A 24,464-nucleotide genomic window follows, 5' to 3' on the forward strand; every position below is an offset into this window, starting at 1 on the left:
TTCTGAGAACCTAGGTTCTCATGAGAAACCTAGTTTCTTGGGATTATGCGTCGAACCGCAAGAAACTAGGTTTCTCATGAGAACCTAGGTTCTTATGAGATCCTAGGTTTTCAAATGAGAACCTAGGTTCTCATGAAAACCTAGGTTCACATTTAAAAACTTGGGTTCTTGAAGCCATGTGCAATCTTCAAGCGAGAAGCTAGGTTCTCATTCTGAATACCTAGGTTCTCATGAGAAACCTAGTTTCTTGGGATTATGCGTCGAACCGCTTGCCATACTAAACTATTCTGAGAAGCAAGCACTTAAGAATAACACAAGTACTATAAATAAATATTAAATTTCTAGGCACATTCATATTTTTAAACTTGGCTGGGATAGAATAAGAACAAATATTCTGACCAAGTTTCTTGAAGATTTGATTTGAAATGTGACTTCAAGAGTGTTAATAAGCTTTTTCTTTATTTTGACCTAGTTGTTAATCTCAAATGACCAATTTTCAAACTTAGCCTAAATATCAAAAAACACAGGTACATGATGTTCTTACACTGTTTCATGAAGATTGCACAAAAAATGTGACTTACAGTCAGCTAACAAGACATCATTTTCAACCAGCCAGAATAATTGCTAAAATCAGCTGAGATATCATAAAATAATTTGTGTTAACCAAGTTTCCAGAAGATTGGAAAATAATGTGACTTCTAGAGTGTTCACTAACTTTTTAAATTTTACCTAGATACCTAATTTTTAACCTCATATGATCCAGTTTTCAAACTCGGCTGAATCTTTTAATTGGGAAAAATGTTCTGACCAAGTTTCATGACGATTGGACAGTAAATGTGACCAATATAGTGTTAACAAGATTTTACATTAGCCTTATGGCGGCTTTTTTTTTTAAAGATGAAACAGAACCATTTTCAAACTCAGCTGAGAAATTATTTCATCATTGTTCCTACCCAGTTTCATAAAGTTTGGACAAAAAAGTGACTTTTATAGTGTTAACAAGGGTTTCGCTATAGCCTTATATGGAAAACTGACCCGCCAGAGTGTTTACAAGGGTTTCACTATAGCCTTATATGGAAAACTAACCCGCCTACTATTTTCCACTTTTTAAGACAAACCAGAAACATTAAAAAACTTTGCTGAAACATCATAACATAAAATATTCTGACCAAGTTTCATAAAGATTGGACTTAAATGTGACTTCTAAAGTGTTTACAAGGTTTCACTTTAGTCATATAAGGAAAACTTCCCGGCCCTTGGCAGCGGTGTTTTTTGACGAACCAGAATCATTTTTTAACTCATCAAATGAACAAAAGTTCTGACCAAATGACATGAATATTTGACAACAAATGTGACTTCTTGTATTAAAACTCTTTTTATTAAATTGGACCAAGTTATCTTCATTTTGAAATACCTGGCCAAGTTTCAAACTCTGCAAGTTATCATTGGGACATGTATTCTGACAAAGTTCCATAAAAATCAGACAATAAAGTGTAAACAATGTTAATATTGACTATGGACGACAGACGACAAACGACAGACAAAGTGCGATTATAAAAGCTTACCATGAACACTTTGTGCTCAGTTAAGCTTTAAAGAACAATTGTGTGCGTGTGTGTGTGTCTGCATAAACATGTAAAATTAAGGTTATTGTTACATGAAATGTCATATTATTTTTTTTTAAATAACAATCTCATTATATTGCCATGAATTAACACACCAAAATCTGAACCTATAGAACAACCATGAAATACCATAAAGTTGAAATATAATATTGTAACAACAAGAGCTGTCACCATAGGATGACATATGCCCCCTATAAACGCTTTGATAGAAGTTATGAGCATTTCTCGAAACGTAAACGCAGATTTCGAAACCTAAACGCGGACCCTAAGTTCAAGGTCAAGGTCATAGGGGTCAAAATTTGTGCGCGTATGGAAAGGCCTTGTCCATATACACATGCATACCAAATATGAAGGTTATATCTCAATGGACATAGAAGTTATGAGCATTTTTTGAAACCTAAATGCAGATTTATAAAACCTAAATGCGGACACTAAGTTAAAGGTCAAGGTCACAGGGGTCAAAATTTTTGTGCGTATGGAAAGGTCTTGTCCATATACACATGCATACCAAATATAAAGGTTATATCTCAAGGGACATAGAAGTTATTAGCATTTTTCGAAACCTAAACACAGATTTCGAAACCTAAAAGCGGACCCTAAGTTCAACGACAAGGTCACAGGGGTCAACATTTGTGTGCATATGTAAAGGCCTTGTCCATATACACAAGCATACCAAATATGAAGGTTACATCTCAAGGGACATAGAAGTTATGAGCATTTTTCGAAACCTAAACGCAAAGTGTGACGGAAAGACAAACAGACATACAGACGGACAGTCCAATCACTATATGCCCTCCTTTGGGGGCATAAAAATTGTGATTTGATTTAGTCTCAGATATAAAACTTGTCTAGTTGACATATATTAGACTTGTACCAATGTTGTCACCACAACAACAATGCATATACCGGCACATATTGTGTCTTCTAAAAATTTACTTCTTTTTGGCCTCATGCAGCACCCCTGGATCGTCTGACGCCAGGTACACCCTCCTCTGGACTCCAGGGTGCTGCTTCTCGTAAATATCGAACCACTCATTGGCATAACGCATGTATTCATCAACACTGTGAAACTGGGCCTCCATGCCTACCTTGTCTGTCCGTCTCACGTGCACTCTGTTATACATAAAATATTCAAGGTTCTCAGTGAACTATTATATGTTAAACTTACCAGAAGGGTAACTTAGCCAACTAACAATGTCCATAAAAAAAATAAAGGGACAATGACGTTGAAAGGTATTTCAAGATAAAACCTAAACACATACAGTGCTATCAAACAGGGCTTTGGAAGCATTGCCAATTAACATTTCTATTTATGTACAAATATATTTTCATGATAAGAGTAGGGGACTTAAGATGTACTTCAAAGCATACAGTTCTCAACTGATAACTGAAAAGTTCAAGATAAAATACACAAAGCAATACAAACTCTAATAATTCAAAGCAATATTCTGCAAGTAAGAGTCACGCTTACCCCACAATAGGATTGGTAAAGCCCAGCTTTTGTTTGGCCTCATCAAGAAACTGCTCCAGCATGGCGTTTGGTCTGGTCAAGTAGGTCACAAACTGACCTACCCACCAGGCCGAAGGGTCGCCGTGGACATGGGTCAAGCGGTCAGCAAGGTCCTCTGGTATCGCTAGCGGTAAAAACCGGGGACGTGGAGACAGACTGTCCACTATAGGGAGCTCGATGATTTGTGCATCATCCGTCATAGAATTTGCTGTAAAAATAGCCGGACATAAAGTTTACACAAATTATTTGATTTTATAATTATTTAATTTTATAACGATTTTTTATTTTATTATATTCAAAAGTCGTAAGTCTGTTGTATAGTTAAGAAGTGGCAGCAATATAAACTTACTATTATTTATCTTATAGTATTTTGACAGCAGACTAAATTGTGCTATGACAATAGCGGCATAACAAGTGATATTTAAACTGGGGTAATATGTGTAAAGCATTTTAAGTTATTTCTTTAAGAATTTAATAGTATAATTTAGTATTGTGCCAATTAATAAAACGTCCGAAAAATTGATCTTATTGCATAATTGCATGAATACAAATGCCACAATGAAGATGCATGCTATTAATTCCTGCATTTTTAACTCAAAGTAGATATAAGCTGTTCAAATATAATATGGGCAACATGAAAATGACAACAGCAATTCAAAGGTTATAGTTTTAGCTGCTAACAAAGTAACCCGTTTTAGTTTGTGTTTAATTTTGAAACACACATTGAAAATATAACTGGAAAAATAAGACATCTCATCAATATTGTAAAACTAATGTGAAAGTCATTAAAGTTAACTAAACAAAACAAAATCATTTCCAAACCAATGAAGGAACAACTAGTGATGTCATAAATATTGAGCTCATTTGCATACATAGAGGGTTCTTAAGGGTATGAAAAACAGGTCACACATGTGAATTACAAAAGAATTCAATCACAAAACACTTGATATACTCATTATTAGGAGATTCACAACTTCTGGTGCAATTCTTTCTGAATGATCAAATGTTTTCAAATTTTTAACTTATTTTTACAAACTACCCTGCAATCTTTTTCTACTGAACTCACGTCCCCATCGCGAGGTGGTCTGACCGCCAGTGGTGCGGCAAGTCTTGCTGAGTGGCAGGAACACCGACTCCCAGCCCTTGGACGCATACCTCCAACCCTCCGACTGCAGGATGAGTGTGCGCTGGGTGGCGTATGCCATAATCAGGCAATAGGTCACATGATGCAGCTGACACCCATAGCCACACCCCTTACCCAGGTTGCAGAACATCTTTTTGGCCGTATTGCAGTCTGGGGGATTCTGAGGAGCAAATATGAAACATTTACTGCATTTGGAAGTGATAATAAATTTCCCTTTTTAGACACAGATTAGACAGATTCCTGGCAGTCAATAAATAGGTAGACTTGTAAGCTACCTACATAAACAAATTAGCAGAATATCTCCATCATCATTCAAGCCATTATGCAGAAATATTTCTTTCTTGACCTTGACCATAATCCAAACGGCCCCACATGAACTCCCATGCTTAGTCTGCCTATAAGCAACCTGCATACATTATTTCAAAACCAACCCTTTGATTCAATGTATTTACAGGAACCCAATGTTCTATGTTTTGGAACAATGGCATCGACGGTGACCAAAACCCCCCATATACAATCCTAAGCTAGGTCTCCCAGCTTGATATATAATCTGTTTCAACAAGATTGGTCAACAAAAACTTTAATTATTGACCTGAAACATCCTCTTTGCTGTTTGTCTGGTTTTCTTAACAGTGACCTAAACATTGACCAAACTGATTGAAAATGCAAGCCTAGGCTAGGTCTGCATTTGAGCTTCTACACATACAATTTCAATACAGTATCTCCAATCAAACTAAAGTTATATAGAGAAAAAAAAAATTCATTTGTAAAAACTGTGACCTTGACCTTAATCAGTCTAGCCCATATGCAAATCTGAGCCCAGTTTCCATACAAGCTTGCTATATCAAACAATTGATCAAGACTGGTCATTGCAAACAAGTTATTGACCAAAAACCACCTGTTTGACGACACCCTCCTGCCCGCCCACCAACATTCCCACTGGCAATACCTCAATTTAGTAACCTGGATTTTCAACTTCTATGAAAATCTGGTAAACAAACATGCATTAGTTGTGTGGTTAAGACAAATAACATATTATTGACTGACAAATGTGTATCAGAAAATAACAATAACTTAAAAAAGTGTTGTTACATTTATTGTTGCAATATTTTTATTTTCGACTCATAACATAAAGAGACTTGTCCTTAAAAAAGATCAACACATAGGCGACACCACTTAAATTTACAAACGTGTGACATTAAACTAAGACACTCCAACTCACCTGAAGATGTTCGAGCCTCCTCTGTACGAGGTCAGTCAACCTTTGGGCCTCTTTCTTGCGCCACTTCCCTGTCCCATCAACCATGTTGGCCAGCTTGCTTTGGTCATTCTTCAACTTCCTGTTGAGAGAACAAGCATGGTTTTACAGTTTCTAATGATCTGCCATAAAACAATTTTACATGTAATACATGTCCACCATTTTTTGACAAATCACATAGGTCTTTTGTTATTTGACATACAAACACCTAAACATAAAACATAAGCCTATTATATTTTGACACAAAACAACTCGACATATAACATAAGTCTACCCTGATTTTATATAAGGTTAGCATTTTATGACTTGAAACTCCAAGCTTATCCAATAACCTAAGATCTATGGTTCAGCAAAAAAAAAAGCATTACATGCTTAAAAAAATATAATATATTGAGGCTAGATTGAACTTTACCGGTACGCAGTTGTTTACCACTATTGACAAAGCGGGGGTTTGGGGCGGTAGCCCCTGAAACTAAGGAAATATATAGGATAAAAAGGATTATTAGGTATTGCATTAGGTGTAAGGTGTTGCGCACTTAGCAACGATAACATTATTATACGCTTTTTCATTATTTTTTACATACTGGTAAAGTTCAATCGTCCCATTATTGACATCATTTTATGTCAACAATACTTTCAGCCATTGTTTATTGAAAAAAAGAGAAAATGTGCTACATATAATAATGTTAATGTTCATTTTATATCAATTTATTTAGCATTATATATAAAATAGTACAGTCATTATTGCACAGTAGAAAAAATATATTGGAGACAAATGTTACCCGTTCATCTACAATGTATATACAATGTACCTTGAAAAGCATGCATGGTGAAAGACCCATTGTGAAAACCAACACCAAAAAGTGTGTGTATCTCTAAGTTAAAATAGTAAAACATATGTTACTTACACCCCACATTATTTTGTAAGCTATGTTCAATAAGAAATAACAAGAGATGTGTTTGTCAGAAACACAATGCCCCCTACTGCGCCGCATTGATTAAAAAAAAATCCCTTTAAAAAAATATTACTTCCCTTAAGAAAATGATCTGTACCTGCCAAAGGATAAATAGAAATTATCTCTCTATAAAACTTGTTACTTCTCTTGGATTTCCTTTTACCTTTGACCTTGAAGGATGACCTTGACCTTTCACCACTCAAAATGTGCAGCTCCATGAGATACACATGCATGCTAAATATCAAGTTGCTATCTTCAATATTGCAAAAGTTACGGCCAATGTTAAAGTATTCGGACATACGCACAGACTGACCGACAGTTCAACTGCTAAATGCCACCCTACTTAAGCTTTACTAAGTCATATGTATTACGTGATTAGAGTTTATGTTCTCCCCAAGGGGAGTGGGCCGATCCCAGAGGTACTGCAATACCGGGCCAACCCGTGACGAGAGCGGAGCAAGCCCCTGACATCTCATCTGTGTCCAAAAATCAGTTTAATATCGAAGTCCCCCAATGGGGGACGTATCAGATATTAAGCTGATAAGAACAGATACTACACTTTGATCTTAGCCAAAAGGCCGAGAAGCGATACTGAAATTGGGAGGGCAGGGGATTTATCCTGTTTTGTTAAATGTTTATTCGGGTTTAACTGACTGAATGAGAATGTTTTTGTAGGCTAGCATTTGTTTCTTAAACAGTTATTTTACTGGTTATTATTAGTTTGAGGGAAGGGAAACATTTAATTTAAAATGTTTAATAGCATTAAGTTGTGTACAAATTTATGTAACAGATTTAAAAAATATCAGTATAAAGCAATAGTTATCAAAAATAGTCAATTTACTTCTGCTGTATCTGCTATAAATATCTCAAGTACGGCAATAAAACTTTATGCAAAGTGGGTTGTCGGTCTTTTCTTGCTTTAGAGCTATTTATAACTTAGCTTTACACATGTGGCCAAGTGAGACAACTAGTTGCTTGTTCATATTTTATATCATCTGCAGTTGTCTTTCTTGTATGCATGTTACAACAGTTTTAAAACAGCAGTCATAAAACAACATCCTTGTATTTGTTCAAAGACTGCTAAAACATAAGAAGTTTAAGCACTGTCATGTTAGAAAGTCTTCCATTAATTCAAACAAAACTTTAAAAATATACGTTAAATGATTGAATTGTAATGCAAAAAAATGTATATTTGTATAATTCTGTAAGAATTTATTAATCTTGTATTGTTGCTTATTAGCTCTTAAACCAAAAACAACTGCTTTTATCCATACAATTATACCATTTTTGTGCTATCAGCAATAGTTAAATAACCCATTCTTTAAAAGTTTAAGGGAAAAGTTTTAACTATAATGAATTTAACCCTTGCCAAGGCAGTGAGTAACAGACACATTTCATTACTTTTACCAATTATATTTATAGGAGTAAGACAAGAGATGTGTTTGTCAGAAAAACAATGCCCCCTATTGCGCCGCTTTGAAATAAAATTTCAATACATCATTTGGCAGGTAAAGAAATTATCTTCCTTTTAAATATTTTTACTGTTTATCTTGGAGGATGACCTTGACCTTTCACCACTAAAAATGTGCAGCTCCATGAGATACACACATGCATGCCAAATATCAAGTTGCTATCTTCAATATTGCAACAAAAGTTATGGCCAATGTTAAAGTATTCGGATGGACTGACGGACGGACAGACAGTTCAAATGCTATTTGCCACCCTACCGGGGGCATAAATAGGGTTAAGCATAAAAAGGGTTAAAAAAACATAGCTTGAGAAATACATAATGAATTTCCTCCACAAACTTACAAACAGTTTGCCCTTACAAACCTTGCAAATACTCTAGAGGCCACATTTATGACACTGCACATTTGTATAAAATTTATGTCCATGTTTTAAAATATCAAACCAATGAAAAGCATGAATTCTGAGAATGCATTATTTAATTTGTTATCCTTTCATTTTTAGAAACCACAGACTGTACCTTAAACAAATTGACACAAATATTTGGTGTATAAAGAAAGCCGCCCTCTGGCAAACCGGACCTCATCAATGTACATGTATATAAAGTATTGTTCCAGATTAAACTGTAGGAACACTGTCCTTCAATACTAGATTTTTGTTAAGAAGAGACATCCTATAAAGAAAAGTGGAAAGTGTCACCCCTGATAAGCATCTCAGACTGCAAAGGCTTTTCCGGAAAGACACTTCATGCACATTCATTTAGCCTGGTTTTCCCGAAACGATTCTCATATGAAAGTCATTAAAATGAAAACTGTTTTACTATACAAGATGAAATGTCTACGTTTATTAGTTTCCTATACAGGGCTATAGATAACAGGCGTATTTGCGTTATTACGCAATTAAAATAACCAAAAACGTAATTAATTTTAAAATAAAGCGTACAAAAACGCAAATACAAATTTAATAACGTAATTCCCGTAAAAAACCTTGCGTCACAAAACGCATTTCTTACGAACACCGGGCGTATTTTAAAGACTGGTTATTTTCCGTACAAAAATGTACCGGATAGTTTATATGCCGTCCTATGAAGAAAAGAAGGCAGTCTTTCCAGCGGTTATCAACCTTTGGGGTATTATCAGGATTTTCCACAGGCCATTTAACGGTCCCTCGCCGGGGCGCTTGAATTTCGAAATCAGAGTCACCGGGGCGCTTGAAATTTTCCGATCAGTGTATTTTTAAAGTAAAAGAAAATGGAAAATGTCAAGAAAATCAAGGTTTCTTTATCAGTGTATCAATATTCCCTGTTTTAAAAGAGCACTTGGTACCTACTTTCGCATGTAATCGCCATAAACACCACATGGGGTCATAGATAATCCACTGATAGGAGATAGCATGACGCGCGTATCGATTATTCTAGTCACATTACACAGTCATTTATGCTGGCAAGGATGTATCACAGGAAACTCTCAGGTAATTTCCAGTCGTCAAACTGTGATGTTCATCATCCAATCGGTTACGCGAATGCTTATGAGGGCGGGGTTAACTATCGACAATTAATTTTGATTGACGTCGGGCACGAATTGAGAGTTTATCGCAGCTTGATTAGCAAGGAGTTGTACCATTCACGTAATATAAAACCGGTAACTAGAACAGTACATTATAGACGGTTTCGGGCATCATCATCACACCTTTTTACTGTAAACAAGTGTTACTCATGACACATAATTAAAACGAGAAATTAATTGCAAGTGGTAAGCACTTACTTACTTGTAGCGAGTAAGTTGTGCAAATAACTCCCGGTAACAATTATGTGATAACAATAAACAATTTAATTTCAGTACATGTTTATTTCATCATGTCCATTTATAGAACTGATTAACCTCGTTTTTCTGATATTTATTAGACACGTAATGCGCTTTAACAAATAATCGTTGAATTAATTATGCACAACAGTAAATGTTTCGTTCGATTTTCAAATGAGCATTATCAATTTGTAATCCGAAACACGCTTCCGAATTTTAATGCTAACGCAACATTAACAAATTGTAGCGTCAAATAAACAGTGTATTATCTTTTGTCTCAATAAAAAGCGCGCGAAAAATATGCAGACAAGTAGAACGTCGCATGGAAAGTGTGGATTTATTGTGTGCTGTATAAAAACATGAAATCATGTCAGGCAATTTACGCGTGTTCTGTTGAAAAAAAACGCCCTGATTGGACGATATTTTATAAAATCTTTAAATAGTAACACATGCCAAAATTTATGAATACTTAAGAAAATATGGCGATTTTTTTTTAAATTCTTGAGCACTTTTATCGTAAATATTTACCAGAATTTGCTTTAAAACTGGAATATATGGGATTATCGGGTAATGAGTAGCGACTGGAAAAGTAGTAAGTATGCAGTAATAGATAGAAGGTATGGTTGATACGGATATATTAAGGAATTGATCGAGATGGGATTATGCGTATCTATGTGGGAAAGGGTAAAATATAAATAAAGGGTAAGCTATAAATAGTCGCTTAAAATTTATTTGATACAATAGAAAAACGGCTTTGTGTTAAAGAATTAATTGAGAGCTTTTATCGTCAGTATTTACCAGAAAGTGATTTATAAAATCGGAATAAACGGGATTATCGGGTAATAAATAGAAACTTGAAAGTAGTAAGTATACAGTAATAGAGTCGGGTTGAAACGGATGTATTGGGGACTCGTTCGAGTCGGGATTTTACTATCTATGCGGAAAAGTTTTAAAACAATTAAACAATATATTATATATTTTTAAATGACTGGGGGATTTTATTGAAGAGTCATAGCGTACCAAATGACGTCTTTTGACGCTGTTTTTATTTGAGTTATAACGCACCACAGAACATCAATTTACACGTTAAATTTTAAAAAAAACAACGTCGGGAGGGGTGTCCCACCCCTATCAACCCCGGGGCGCCTGACAAAAATCCTGTGGAAAGCACTGTATTATTGTAATTATTTGTAGATTTGTCCGATTTCCACTTTCATTTTCAAGGTATTCAACTCAAAATGACCTGAAAACGGGGTGCATCGCTTTGAACAGCCATAACTTCGTCAATTGTGCAGCGATTTTCACAAATTGGGTCTTACTGAACGCAAAAAAAAATGGGTGAACTTTGATCAGAAATTCAGTAATTGTTTGTTGTTATGTACAGGTACCTTTTTGAATTCCATGTGTATAAATAATATAGTAACCTTAATAGATTTTTATTATATTATATATGTCATTCCCTAACTTACCCAATTGAAGTAAAAAACCGGGGTTGAAAAACCCAATTAAGCTCAAAAGTAGGGGGTGAAATTTAATGCTAAAACTCTATTGAATTTTCATAAACCCTATTGTTGTAAAAACCAGGGGGTGAATTACCCAATATACCCCATAAGTTATCTATAGCCTTGCCTATATATATTTTTTAGGACTTGTTAAGTTGTTAGTAGTATACCTATACCTAGTATTAATTGTACCAAATTTATAATCCATGTAATACCTCAAACATCCCATGTAAAAAAGGTTTTAGTACTGATATGACCGATATATATGAAAAGAATAATTACCACAAACTGCCTCTTCTCTATACGCTGTAATGTTAAGGTAGTGTATCCCTAAAAAACAATTGCTTTAAAGTAACATTACTGCTCAAATTCAACGACAATTTCGTACAATTGTTCGTAAAATAAACTTAACCAATTAAAAATCAGTGTTCCTTATGGCAATTGCCGAAATTTCAAAGCCAGATGTGGTATGGTAAAATAGATGTTTGTAGATACACAATGCTCGTTTTTATTATTGTTTTGCATATCTATTCATACGACACATGAACACTAAAATGATGTTCGTGTGCCGTATGAATAGATATATTCGCGGGAATTAATTGTGGCCACAAATAAATAAAAACGAGCATTTTGTATCTACAAAAATCTATGTAATCATACCACATCTAGCGTTGAAATTTTTGCTATTGCTATAAGGAACACTGATTGTTAAGGTGTTAACTTTATTTTACGAAATACTTGACGAAATTTTTGCTGATTTTGAGCGTTATAGAGACTTTAAACCTATATTACTTAACTATTTCATCTGAAATGTTTGAGGGATTGACATACCAAATATTATAAAATTAACCATCCATCAAATAAAAAGCTATAAAATTTCATAACATTTTCACCCGTTGTAGTGTGAAAGAGTTGTGATCCAAACACATCAACTCAGGTGAAACTGGAGCTTTCAATCCATTGGCACTCAGCCCTAAGCACAAGGAATGAAGGAAGAAACACAATAACTACAGTAAGCTGAAGGAATAAAGAACAAGAGATTGCCAAGCAATATTGTCCCCAACTTCACCCTTGTCAGTATTTTTTTATTTGTTGCCATAGCAAACACAATTTTTGACGTAGGAACAAAATTAATTGACGTGCATAATCTCCATATTGCCATCTGTCCATATTTCAAGTTTCATGAAAAAATATGAAGAACTTTTAAAGTTATCGCAGGATTCAGAATAGTGTGACGGACTGACAGACTGACACACAGAGCGCAAACCATAAGTCCCCTCCGGTTTCACTGGTAGGGGACAATAACATCGCTCATACAAAAAATGTAGTTTTCCAACACAAGAACTAAATTGGTTCATAACACTTGACAATCAAACACACACAGAAAATAAGCACATTGATTTAGTTGCAGAATCTCACCCCTGAAAGCACATCACAAGGTTGTTACTCACTTGTGTATATCTGCCGATATCTCGAGTATGTTGTTGACCTTTCTCACAAGGTCAGGGTCAGAGGCCTGTTCCTTAATCTGAGTAAGCTCCGCGCGTATGTACATCCAAAACTCTTCAGACACTCGCTCCACTTCCCGCCGCGCCACCTCGTGTTCCAGACTTGGTCCGTCTGAAAACAGCACAACACAGGAATATAGAGGTTAGGAGTGATGGCTATTAACTGAAGCATTACATCAATGAATGGGAGCATGGTACTGAAACTGTTAGATATATAGTCTAAATAAACTTGATGTTTCAAAGACACTGATCAGTCACACTACACGTTTTAACACAGACAAATCAACCAGTCCAAATATGGACGACTTGCTTTAAAGGACCATAACTCTGCCAAAATTGGTCAAAGCCAAAATAGCTCCCTTTATGATAATTTGTTAATTGTGAGTGCAATCCACCTAGCAGTTGAAGCATGGTTGAGTCAAATATTCATGAAAGAAAGGGTTTATTTAATAATGGAAAGCAAAGGTTATCATTCTTCTAAAACTGGTTGATAATTCTGCTTAAACTGTTTGAAGCCAGAGTTGCTTTTTCATAATCTTCATTGTATCACACTGGTTTAACAGAACAATGGCAATGAGCGGAGATTTGAAATCCAACCAGCAAAAAAATGGGGAATGCTAAATGCCTCCCACGTTTTGAGATCATTACATTATTGTAAACTCAATTAAGACAATTTATTGAAAATATTAAATTTCCAATTCCATGACAGTTAAACTCATTCTAAAGATAAATATAGTGCATAATAAAAAAATATAATTAATTAATTACTGATATTCATTTTTGTTTTGTTACAAGACAAATACTTGTCAGATAATAGTGTCAAAGTACATATTTAATCTTTCATCAGTTGACAAACTGTAATGAATTAATTTACTCTAAAGAAATGTAATAGCTTGATATATAAAAGATGTACACTGTAATAAAGAGATGAAATACAATCTTGAAGAAGTTCTTATCAACTAATGATCAGAGTGCATGGTGTGTGCATTTAAATAGTCCTATGGATCAAGGTTACATGTGTTACAAATATTTGATATTATACATGTTAATTCATTCACACAGTGTTATGCAAACAACAATAATTATGGCATCATTAACTAAACAAGTGGAGATCGTGTTTGTTTAACATTCAACTGGCAGCTAATTGGCACTTATAGGTTATTTAAAGGTGTGGGCCACACACAATTATCAATCCATAACAAGCCTTTTTGGGGTTAAAATATTCTAAGATGGAATTCCTTGGATGAACCATTACTTGAAGGCGTCATCTTGCAAGAACTCTCTAAACGGAGGGTCAAACCTGTACAAACCTTCACAAAGCAGATAATATCCTTGTGTTGGGTATTTTCAACGGAGTAAGGCTTCTATTCATTAATGCTAATCAAAATGCAAAAAGATACATACAATTAATGTTGGTAATTCAAAATAAATACATAACCAACAAAAGTTTACACAAATACCATGTGAAAGTCACTCACTGGGCGTGTTATATACATCATGTGGGGTATTTTCGACACAATCAACTCAATTACACAGAACAAATAAGTTACGCATTCCTTTTCACATTTAATGGAATACATTTGTAATGCAATTCAACTGGAATATCAATATTATTTGAAAATTGTGTAATGTTCATAATATCCATTTTCATAATGCTCTAATCATATAATATTCTTATGTGCACTCTTGCTAGGCAAATGGATCTATCATTAATTATATCTGAAATAACATGTAATATCATATCTAATTAAATAGAAATTAATTATAGAATATTGGTGGTTAGGGCAGTTAGCTTGTCTCAAATATCCTTCTAGACTTTTACCACATCATGTAAACAGCAATTATTCCAAAAGTGCATAAAAGGAATGTTATTTAGAATGCATGAATGCATTATTCTGTATGATCTTGTGTTGTTATCAGGGATGTTAAAATCCGGAAAATTAGGCCGGGGATCTGGGAACGCAGTTCCCCACGCAGATTAAGGGCAATGCCCCCCCTCCTCGAACCCTCTCTAATAATTGTACTATTTTTTAGTATTTCTAGTTGCAATTTCTATTGAAAACTAAGCAAATATTATTAATCAGACTGTCCGCATCTCCGCATCTGTATTCTTCATCATAGGTTTGTTTATAATGGATGTAAAAACAAGAGATGTGTTTGTCAGAAACACAATGCCCCCTAATGCGCCACTTTGATTTTTTTTACCTTTGACCTTGAAGGATGACCTTGACCTTTCACCACTCAAAATGTGCAACTCCATGAGAAGTAAGTAAGATGATTTTTTTCTAATTATATATTTTTGACCTTGAAGAATGACCTTGACCTTTCACCACTCAAAATGAGCAGCTCCACGAGATACACATGCATGCCAAATATGAAGTTGCCGTGTTCAATTAAAAAAAAAGTTATGATAAAACTTTAATGAATGTTAAAGTTTTAGGAAAGAAAAATACAATGATATTTGACCTTTAACCTTGAAGGATGACCTTGACTTTTAACATTTCAAAATGAGCAGCTCCATGAGATACACATGCATGGTAAATATCAAGTTGCTATGATCAATATTGCAAAAGTTATTAAACTTTAACCAAGGTTAAAGTTTTGGGACAGACAGACAGACAGACAGACAGACAGACAGACAGACAGACAGACAGACAGACAGACAGACAGACAGACAGACAGACAGACAGACAGACAGACAGACAGACAAGACAAAAACAATATACCCCCGATCTATCTATCCAGGAGCATAACAATTTATTAAATCTGCGAAAATTGCTGTACCCGAAAAAGAAAAAATATATGTGCTTCAAACATTAAATAAAATGTTCATATCGTATGAATGCCGAAACATGAAAAACATTTGCCAAGCAAATACGTAATCAATATGTAATTTGGTTAACATATTGCTTTACAATATGCTATTGAACTGTTTAACATTGCTTATCGATAACTTGGAATATTTCATGATGGTGGATATGTGCAACGTTTCTATGACTTGAAAGAATTTCGGAAAGTAGCGATGATTTTCCGTCAGTTATCGTTAATGTCCGTGCCATCGGCTAGCCAATCAGAATTTAATCAATAAAGTACCGAGCACAAAGACAATGAAGCTTTGACAAATATATTGATTTTGTTCTCCATTGATCGTGCTTTCAAACAATTTTAACCCTCATCCCCCCTCCTAAAACAAGATGTGTTTGAGAAACACAATGTCCCCCTATATGATGTTTGACCTTGTAGGATGACCTTGACCTTGACCCTTCACCACTCAAAATGTGCAGCTCCTTGAGATACACACGCATTTCAAATATAAAATTGCTAGCTTCAATATTGCAGAAGTGACATTACATGCGCAATTTTGACCCATATACTTGACCTTGAAGGATTACCTTGACCTTGACCTTTCACCACTCAAAATGTGCAGCTCCATGAGATACACATGCATGCCAAATATCAAGTTGCTATCTTCAATATTGCAAAAGTATTCACAAAATAAGCGATTTGGGCCACATATATTTGACCTCTGACCTTGAAGGATGACCTTGACCTTGACCTTTCACCACTCAAAATGTGCAGCTCCATGAGATACACATGCATGCCAAATATCAAGTTGCTATCTTCAATATTGCAAAAGTATTCATAAAATAAGCGATTTGGGCCACATATATTTGACCTCTGACCTTAAAGGATGACCTTGACCTTGACATTTCACCACTCAAAATGTGCAGCTCCATGAGATACACCTGCATGCCAAATATCAAGTTACTATCTTCAATATTGCAAAAGTATTCATAAAATGAGCGATTTTGGCCACCTATATTTGACCTCTGACCTTGAAGGATGACCTTGACCTTTCACCACTCAAAATGTGCAGCTTCATGAGATACACATGCATGCCAAATATGAAGTTGCTATCTTCAATATAGCAAAAGTTATTGCAAAATGTTAAAGTTGGCGCAAACAGACAGACCAGCCAACCAACCAACCAACCAACAGACAGGGCCAAAAACAATATGTCCCCCACTACTATAGTGGGGGACATAAAAATATCTTTCTGATTTTAATTGATCTCAAAATCCACAATGGTCGGCTGAAATCCGGATTTACGGGATACCGTAATTACTCTATGTTTTCGGACACTTAAAAATAATATTTTTTTTTCGTGTCCGAAAACTTAGATACGAAAAATATTCACAAAATTCAGGTGTCCGAAAACTTAGAGTAGAAAATTGAAGTGTTTGAAAATAGCGTCAATTGTATCAACGACTACCGGTAATAGCACGCGCTGGTAAAATACCATGCCGTATAGTATAAATTACAGTTATATATGTTTGCATTGCATTTTAAATACTTTAAAATGTTTAATTTATTTGACAGAAAGTTACTACAAGGTTGTAGTTTTACCAATGAGTTCAAAGATGAGCATGTGATGTACCGATACTATTTTATTTTAGTTATTTTACTGAGAAGGGGTAGTACCATTGCAGTAGATAACTGAACTGTAAATTGGCACTACCCCTGGTAATTGTCATTATAACGCTTATGCTATCGGGTGAAACCATTGTTTAATACAAGTTTGCTAGGTAATTAACACAATAACGCAAATGTAATGGTCCGTTGCCCTCAGGCATGCACCTGCCATGTTTTATGATGTTAATCTGGTTGTAAAACCCCATGATCGAAGAGTCATTAGATATCGAAAACAGGACCAAAATTTGGTAAAAAGGCGCTGTAAAATATACTGTCCGATAACTTAGAGACATTAATTATGGACGAAAACTCGTGTGTCCGAAAATTAAGAGTCACGAAAAATAATTATTTTTCCTTAAAAAAGGGGTGTCCGAAAACTTAGAGTGTCCGAAAACATAGAGTAATTACGGTAATCCAGAAAATTGACACCCCTGCATTATATTCCTTGTGTCCCATGTATGTTCATTCCCTGAAAAGTGTTAATAAAGATTATACACACCTCTAAGCCTGTACAATTTATCTTGACTTTGTAGTTGAGACAACATACCAGTGTTCCCTGTTGTCAGTTGACCTCTGACCTCCTGTTTGACCTCTTGTTGCTGCGCCCTGTAAACAAGCTGTCTCTGAGCCTGTTCCAGCCTTTCTTTCAGACTTGCCAGCTCCTGACCCCCGTCCTCATTAGGTGAGCGTTCAAACTTCAGCTCTCTGTAGTGAAGAATTGATAACTTCAACGAACTGCAGAGAGAAGTGCATAAACATGCAGGGCTTATTTGCCTCTTGGGGAAGATGTTATGTTCCCATCAATGTAAGGAGAATAAGTTGTTGTTTCTGTATTTTTTAAGTTGAATTTTAGGGAAATAAAAAGTTCTGGTTTTGCTTTGTTCGTTTTTTTTTTAATGAACAGGACCCCTTATATAGGCTCCTTTTGTAGCAGGCCATGAAGCACCAATATTTACTGATAATTAACTGTTGACTTCTGTTACAATAATTCTAGTGTAGTGGGAATTTAAACTTTGGTCCCTTGTACATAAGTGCATAAATATCAGGCAGAAGACAGTGCATAGATGATTTGTTAATCCTGATATAGTTTTAACTGAAACTTAAAATTGTTTGGGGAGCAATCCAATGATAGCTGCATGTACATATAAATGTGTTATGTCGTTGTACTGATCTTTTTGTAATCCTGTAATAACAATAACACTTTGAAGAAATGCCTGCCTCTATGAATACAAGAATCTTCACAAATCCAGAACTAAATACTAAAAATGCTCCAAAAACTGCTTCTTAAATATTGACCAACGAAAATCAAAGCCAAAATGTTACAAGCATTATCACTGGTAGATATTGTAGTTGAGACAATAAGATTTTTAACTTTCATAAGCAGTAACATTGACAACTAACAGCATTGGAAATCTTTTCAATTTGTATACCAGTAATGCCTTGGTCCTATTTTATACACCAGTATTAAAATCTGTGGTATATTTAAAACATGTATTCATATTTTTAAATTTGACAAGTGGGCCATGATGGTCCTGAAGTGCTCACCTGAGTACATGAGTACATGGTCTATGACTGAGAACAATTGGATAAAGCAGTACCCTATCTCCAAGCCACAACGGGATTAACAATAAGGCCAGAATTTTTTAATAAATGATTTTCGGACCCGCCGACTCCAATTTTTGACGAAACCAAAAAAAAATAAAAAAAAAAAAATCTTTTTTTTCGGATGCCAAAAGGTGGCTTTTAAACACGAAACTCTTGCCGGGTTTTAGAAAAAGTTTAAATGAGTTATAAATCATCATAATAAACCCAGTTTTAATTACCCACATTAATACGCGAACCTCCTTCATCGTGTACATGTGCTGGAATTTACCAACAGCTACGCCATCATTGTTTGTGCAAGAAGTTGATGAACGCTACAACGCTTTTATCAGCAAAGTCTGCTAAATTCCCAATAATTATGCAACCGTCAAATAAAATCCTGAATGCAATCGTTTTGTAAGTATTATTATTTCTTTACAATTTTGTAAAATTGATAGTATTAAAATGACTAAAAAATATTATGAAATCAATAAGAAAAGAACGATTTTAATTTAACAGGTGCTCAAAATGCGAAACCCATTTACGCCTATCAACTTAAAACATTCCATATTTTACGCACAAATACGGTCATATTTTAGAGAATAAAATTTTATGTGTTGTTTAATGTAGTTGTAGTGACGAATTTGTGCATATAATATGTGTTTTTTCGTTATTTTCAATGGGTACGAAACTTTGGTTTTGTTCCGAACTGGTTCGTACCAAAAGTTTAAAAATCGCAAAATCAACAGTTTCAAAAACGATTTCAAACCATGAATGTCCAAATAAAATAGTCAAGTTTATGGGGGTTATTATCGGATTAACAGCTCCTTTATGACATTGAACTATCAATTATGTTATCCTGGGATAAACTGTCACAAAGATCAATAATTATAACGATTATTAGGGACGCCATTTCTTTAATCAATACCATGACAAAAACACATGTTAACTTGTTTCAACAGGCATTTGTGTTTAACAGTTCCATTATTAAAATGTTCTGGGAACGATTTATTTTAATTAAGATACCAACTATTTCTGAAATCAAAAGTAGGTCCTTCACTCGATGTACTATATTTCAGATATGTTAAAATTCGGACATATATAAAGATTATAGTAACATTTATGTGTTGATTTGTTGTATATAGTTTGTACAAATATGTTTTGTGTTATTTCAGACAACAAGAATGGATGGTGGCAATTATCCTGGGTCTTTCTGTCAAGAAATAGATGTGAAAAAATATTCATTTAATTGAACCTGGAAATCAACCACCCCAACTAACAGAAAACCTTTTAACAAAAGTTGTTGTTTTAGAATTTGTGAAATTTGATAATAAACAGAAGTTGATGTATATCATGTCCAAATGACCAAATGTATAAACTGTTTAACAATTTGAATTGAGATGCTTTATTTTCTGATGTTTGATTTTTTTTTCCTTTCAGATGATAAATATTTGTGTGATTCTAGGTTTTAATAAATAATTCTGAAACATTTATGCAGCATACTGTTACATTATTGTTAACGTTATTATATTATGTTGGTTATCTGGTATATCAAGTGGAAAAAATGTTATTTATATAAAGATAAAGCTTTTAATATTAAGACTTATGAAGGTACTTATTGTTATTTATGTATTAACATACTTCTCAGAGTAATAAAAATATAGTAAATGCCATTATTCATGAATGTAGTAAGGTTCCTTAAATGATTGTCCTTATTGATTAAGTTTGAATTACGGGCGGTTTTCACACCGCGATAAAGTGGCAACAACTTTTTTGGGGCCAGTGAAACCCCTGAAAAGCGTTTTATTATGCTATTTGTATTTGTCTGCGGTATTGATTTTTACTGGACAATAAACTATAAATGTTCCTTTTAAACCTCAATAGCTTATTGGTTGTTTGTGGAGATAAAGTATTTTTAATGCAGCATATTGATTCCTTGTGGAAAAAAAACCATCAAAAAATCACCAAAAAAGTTTATTATAGACAAGTGAAAAGATTGCATAACTTTTTTGAACTTATATCTATATAGTTAATATATTTTTAAAATTCAAACTAATTTAAAAACTGCAAATCAAGACCTACAGTCTGATTATGATCATTTTGCACATCAACATGTTTGAAAAAAATCACTGTGGTTGCTTAGTAAAAAGAACTTCATACCATAACATTTTTAAAATGAGTGCATATTTGGTCACCCATCTTTTTTTTTTCCGTCCTCCTACCAGACACTTTTAGAAAAAAAATCCGAAAATCATTTTAATAAAAAATGTTGGCCTAAATGATGAAAATGAAGTGACTCCTTCTGAATACACATTGAGGAGTAAAAAGTTATTTCATAAAGCATATACAGTATACAATTCTACATTCAAATTGTGTTTAATAAGCAATTTCAATTTAAATACTTACTACCAAGGAAATTGTATCAAGGAAAATACATTTAATTTAAAAACCTTCCAAGGTTAAGTAACTGCAAAGCTGTAATATAAAACTTGACACACAATTTTTAACTCTAAGTGTTAAATTGATGGGTAAATTCACAAATTGACAATGACACATGAATATGGCCTAAGAAAGCAGCAATCTAACAACTGACCATGTCATTACTTTATCAAACCAACATTTTTTACATTGTTATATTCCCTATCTGTTTATAATGTCCAATAAGTAAATAAACAAACAACACATTATTTGCCTCAATATCATTACCTTATTTGCTTTGCTAAAGAGTGTAGTTCAGAGTTTTGTGAGCGCAGTTTTTCGAGTTCTTCAAGCGCCCGCTGCAGCTGGATTTCTGTGCGCTGGTTTGTGTCGTTTGTGTTTGGGAATACAGACATGCTCATGTACATGATGACCAGCAGCCAGGCCACCAGGAGGCCTGTTACCACTTGCCAGTACTTCATCTTTGGGTTCAATTACTCTTCATTGCTGAAAATGAGAGGAAAATTTAAAATATTTCATCTTTGGGTTCAATTGCTGAAAATGGGAGAAAAGTTTGAAAATATGTTGTTTACAAAAACAATTTATACCTAGTATAGAAGACAGCGATCAGAAACAATTTCACTTGTTTATTCTGGGCTCAGTCAATGGTAGGCTAAAACCCAATGAGCAACAAAATCAATAGGCCCACTGTCTGTGTTTTGATTGCGCTTTTAATATAAATTTTAAAACTATACGGCTAAAACACGGTATTGGTGCTCATAGTAGTCTCACTCACCTAAAAAATTGAAATTGTAGATACACCATTTCCTTGGTGTTATTTTTAAAGCTCAAGGTATCCCCTACTCAAATCAAGTTGAATTTTATTTGATCATGCATGCATTATTTTTTTATCTAACATTTTCATCCTATGGTATAATACAAGTTACAGACACTACACTAGTCATACAACATGCAAGAAAAACACAGCAGAACTTCAAAACTTCAGATATTTTCACTTTAACATCAACTACAGGTTATAAACTGTTGAAATAAAGCAAAAAACCAAAAGTGATTACTATCTTAACAAAAAAATCAAAGCATTAATTAATCAGGTAACAGACCAAAACAGAACCAAGCAAGAAACTTTTCTATAACTTTTATTATAGACCCACAAGATAGCTAATTAGGCATTTGTCTGAAACCAGGAAGTATATTCAAACAAAATAAATCGAAACAATTGGTTTGAAAAAGCATAAGTTTTCATAAAAGGTAGAATTGCATGCTCATAAGTTTGGTTACAGACACTACCAAAATATATGATTCCAAAAACAGTTGCAGAATGGCATAAAGCATTAAAAAATGCACTATAAAAGCAAGTTTACACTAGAAATGGCGCGGCAGAGGCCGACGCGTATCCCCACGCCGAATGTTTGACCTAGGTGTGCCCCAGGGTTGGTAATGGGGCCATGCATAGCTGAGATTGACCGTATTGTCATAAGAGAAGTTCATCATCAATTAGAAGTGAATTGGTGTAGAAATGAAGAAGTTATAGTAAAAGGCAATTTTGGGTGGGTGTGACATATGTGGGCAGGGCGCCCCAGGGTTGGTAATTGTGCCATGCATAGTTGAGATTGACCGTATTGTCATAAGAGAAGTTCAGTATCAATTTGAAGTGAATCGGTGTAGAAATGAAGAAATTATAGTAAAAGGCAATTTTGGGCGGGTGTGGTCTATGTGGGCGGGGCCCCAGGGTTGGTAATGGGGCCATGCATAGTTGAGATTGACCGTATTGTCATAAGAGAGGTTCAGTATCAATTTGAAGTGAATCGGTGTAGAAATGAAGAAATTATAGTAAAAGGCAATTTTGGGTGGGTGTGGTCTATGTGGGCGGGGCGCCCCAGGGTTGGTAATGGGGCCATGCATAGTTGAGATTGACTGTATTGTCATAAGAGAAGTTCAATATAAATTTGAAGTGAATCGGTGTAGAAATGAAGAAATTATAGTAAAGGCAATTTTGGGTGGGTGTGGTCTATGTGGGCGGGGCCCCAGGGTTGGTTATGGGGCCATGCATAGTTGAGATTGACCCTAATGTCATAAGAGAAGTTCAGTATCAATTTGAAGTGAATCCGTGTAGAAATGAAAAAATTATAGTAAATGGAATTTTTTGGTGGGTGTGGCCTATGTGGGCGGGCGCCCCAGGGTTGGGATTGGGGCCATGCATAGTTGAGATTGACCCTAATGTCATGACAAAAGTTCAGTATCAATTTGAAGTGAATCCGTGTAGAAATGAAAAAATTATAGTAAATGGAAATTTTTGGTGGGTGTGGCCTATGTGGGCGGGGCGCCCCAGGGTTGGGAATGGGGCCATGCATGGTTGAGATTGACCGTATTGTCATAAGAGAGGTCCAGTATCAATTTGAAGTGAATCGGTGTAGAAATAAAGAAGTAAATGTAAAATAACCTAAAAAAATGAGTGATAATTTCTGACGCGGCCCCACCCCAACCGCTATAACTTTTGACCCAGGGGTCAGATCAAAATTCCAAATAGTGCAGGGTCGCACATATGCTCATAGCTATCATGTGTGTAAGTTTCAAGGTTCTAGTGCTTTTAGTGTAGGAGGAGATAGTGGCCAGGACGGACGGACAGACAGACAGACAGACAGACAGACAGACAGACGGACGGACGGACGGACGGCGGAGATAACCACAATATCCCCACCTTTTTTTCAAAAAGCGTGGGGATAATAAAAACAGTGACTTGAACATTATATCAAATGATTTTTGATCTGTTAGAATTTTAGTTAAAACACATATTTTGTGTACATGATCTGAGTTGGTTACAGACACTACACATGGGGTAACAATAGCTGTCCAGGAGACGTGTAGCTTGACAATTCTCAGTGCTGGGCACATACAAGTCAAAGAAGACTAATCTAACATTATGAGTTTGGCATCTCATATGAACTGGCACACCTGTATAGAGTTTCAAACTAATATAATCTAGAATTTCATTATGCAGCAATAAGCATTACCAAATAATGTGCGGAAAACTTTCTAAACATTTCAGTGTAAAAAAAAATGTAATTTTGCAAGCAGCCAATCAGTGATGTATTTATAACCCTTTGTTACTCTAGCTATCAAGATAATCACAGAGAAGTTTAAGCTATAAGTAATGTTTGCTCTGAATTTGAATTTGCGAAGTTCACTTTCAATAATATCT

At 34.8% G+C, this 24,464-nt stretch overlaps 1 protein-coding gene and 1 non-coding gene across 3 annotated transcripts in view; both read right to left on the bottom strand.

Annotated features, from left to right (window-relative positions):
• The window catches only part of LOC127871832 (alpha-(1,6)-fucosyltransferase-like), a 62,089-nt gene that overhangs the window by 6,942 nt on the left and 30,683 nt on the right, over positions 1-24,464 (bottom strand). Inside the window, exons 2-8 of one of the 2 annotated variants that reach the window (XM_052415066.1) lie at positions 21,533-21,751; positions 17,793-17,950; positions 12,716-12,884; positions 5,502-5,619; positions 4,202-4,439; positions 3,097-3,343; positions 2,562-2,738 (exon numbers count right to left, since the gene is read on the bottom strand). In XM_052415066.1, coding sequence (XP_052271026.1) covers positions 2,562-2,738; positions 3,097-3,343; positions 4,202-4,439; positions 5,502-5,619; positions 12,716-12,884; positions 17,793-17,950; positions 21,533-21,726 — 1,301 coding nt within the window. In that variant the 5' untranslated portion in view covers positions 21,727-21,751. Of the gene's footprint in view, positions 1-2,561; positions 2,739-3,096; positions 3,344-4,201; positions 4,440-5,501; positions 5,620-12,715; positions 12,885-17,792; positions 17,981-21,532; positions 21,752-24,464 lie in introns of both variants that reach the window. The other variant, XM_052415065.1, reaches the window with a different exon arrangement.
• LOC127875506 (U2 spliceosomal RNA) lies at positions 6,891-7,083 on the bottom strand. Its single transcript, XR_008047462.1, has one exon. It is a non-coding gene; the product is annotated as a U2 spliceosomal RNA (small nuclear RNA).

Source organism: Dreissena polymorpha, chromosome 3 (assembly GCF_020536995.1).
Source record: "Dreissena polymorpha isolate Duluth1 chromosome 3, UMN_Dpol_1.0, whole genome shotgun sequence".
In the NCBI taxonomy this organism is placed as follows: Eukaryota; Metazoa; Mollusca; class Bivalvia; order Myida; family Dreissenidae; genus Dreissena; species Dreissena polymorpha.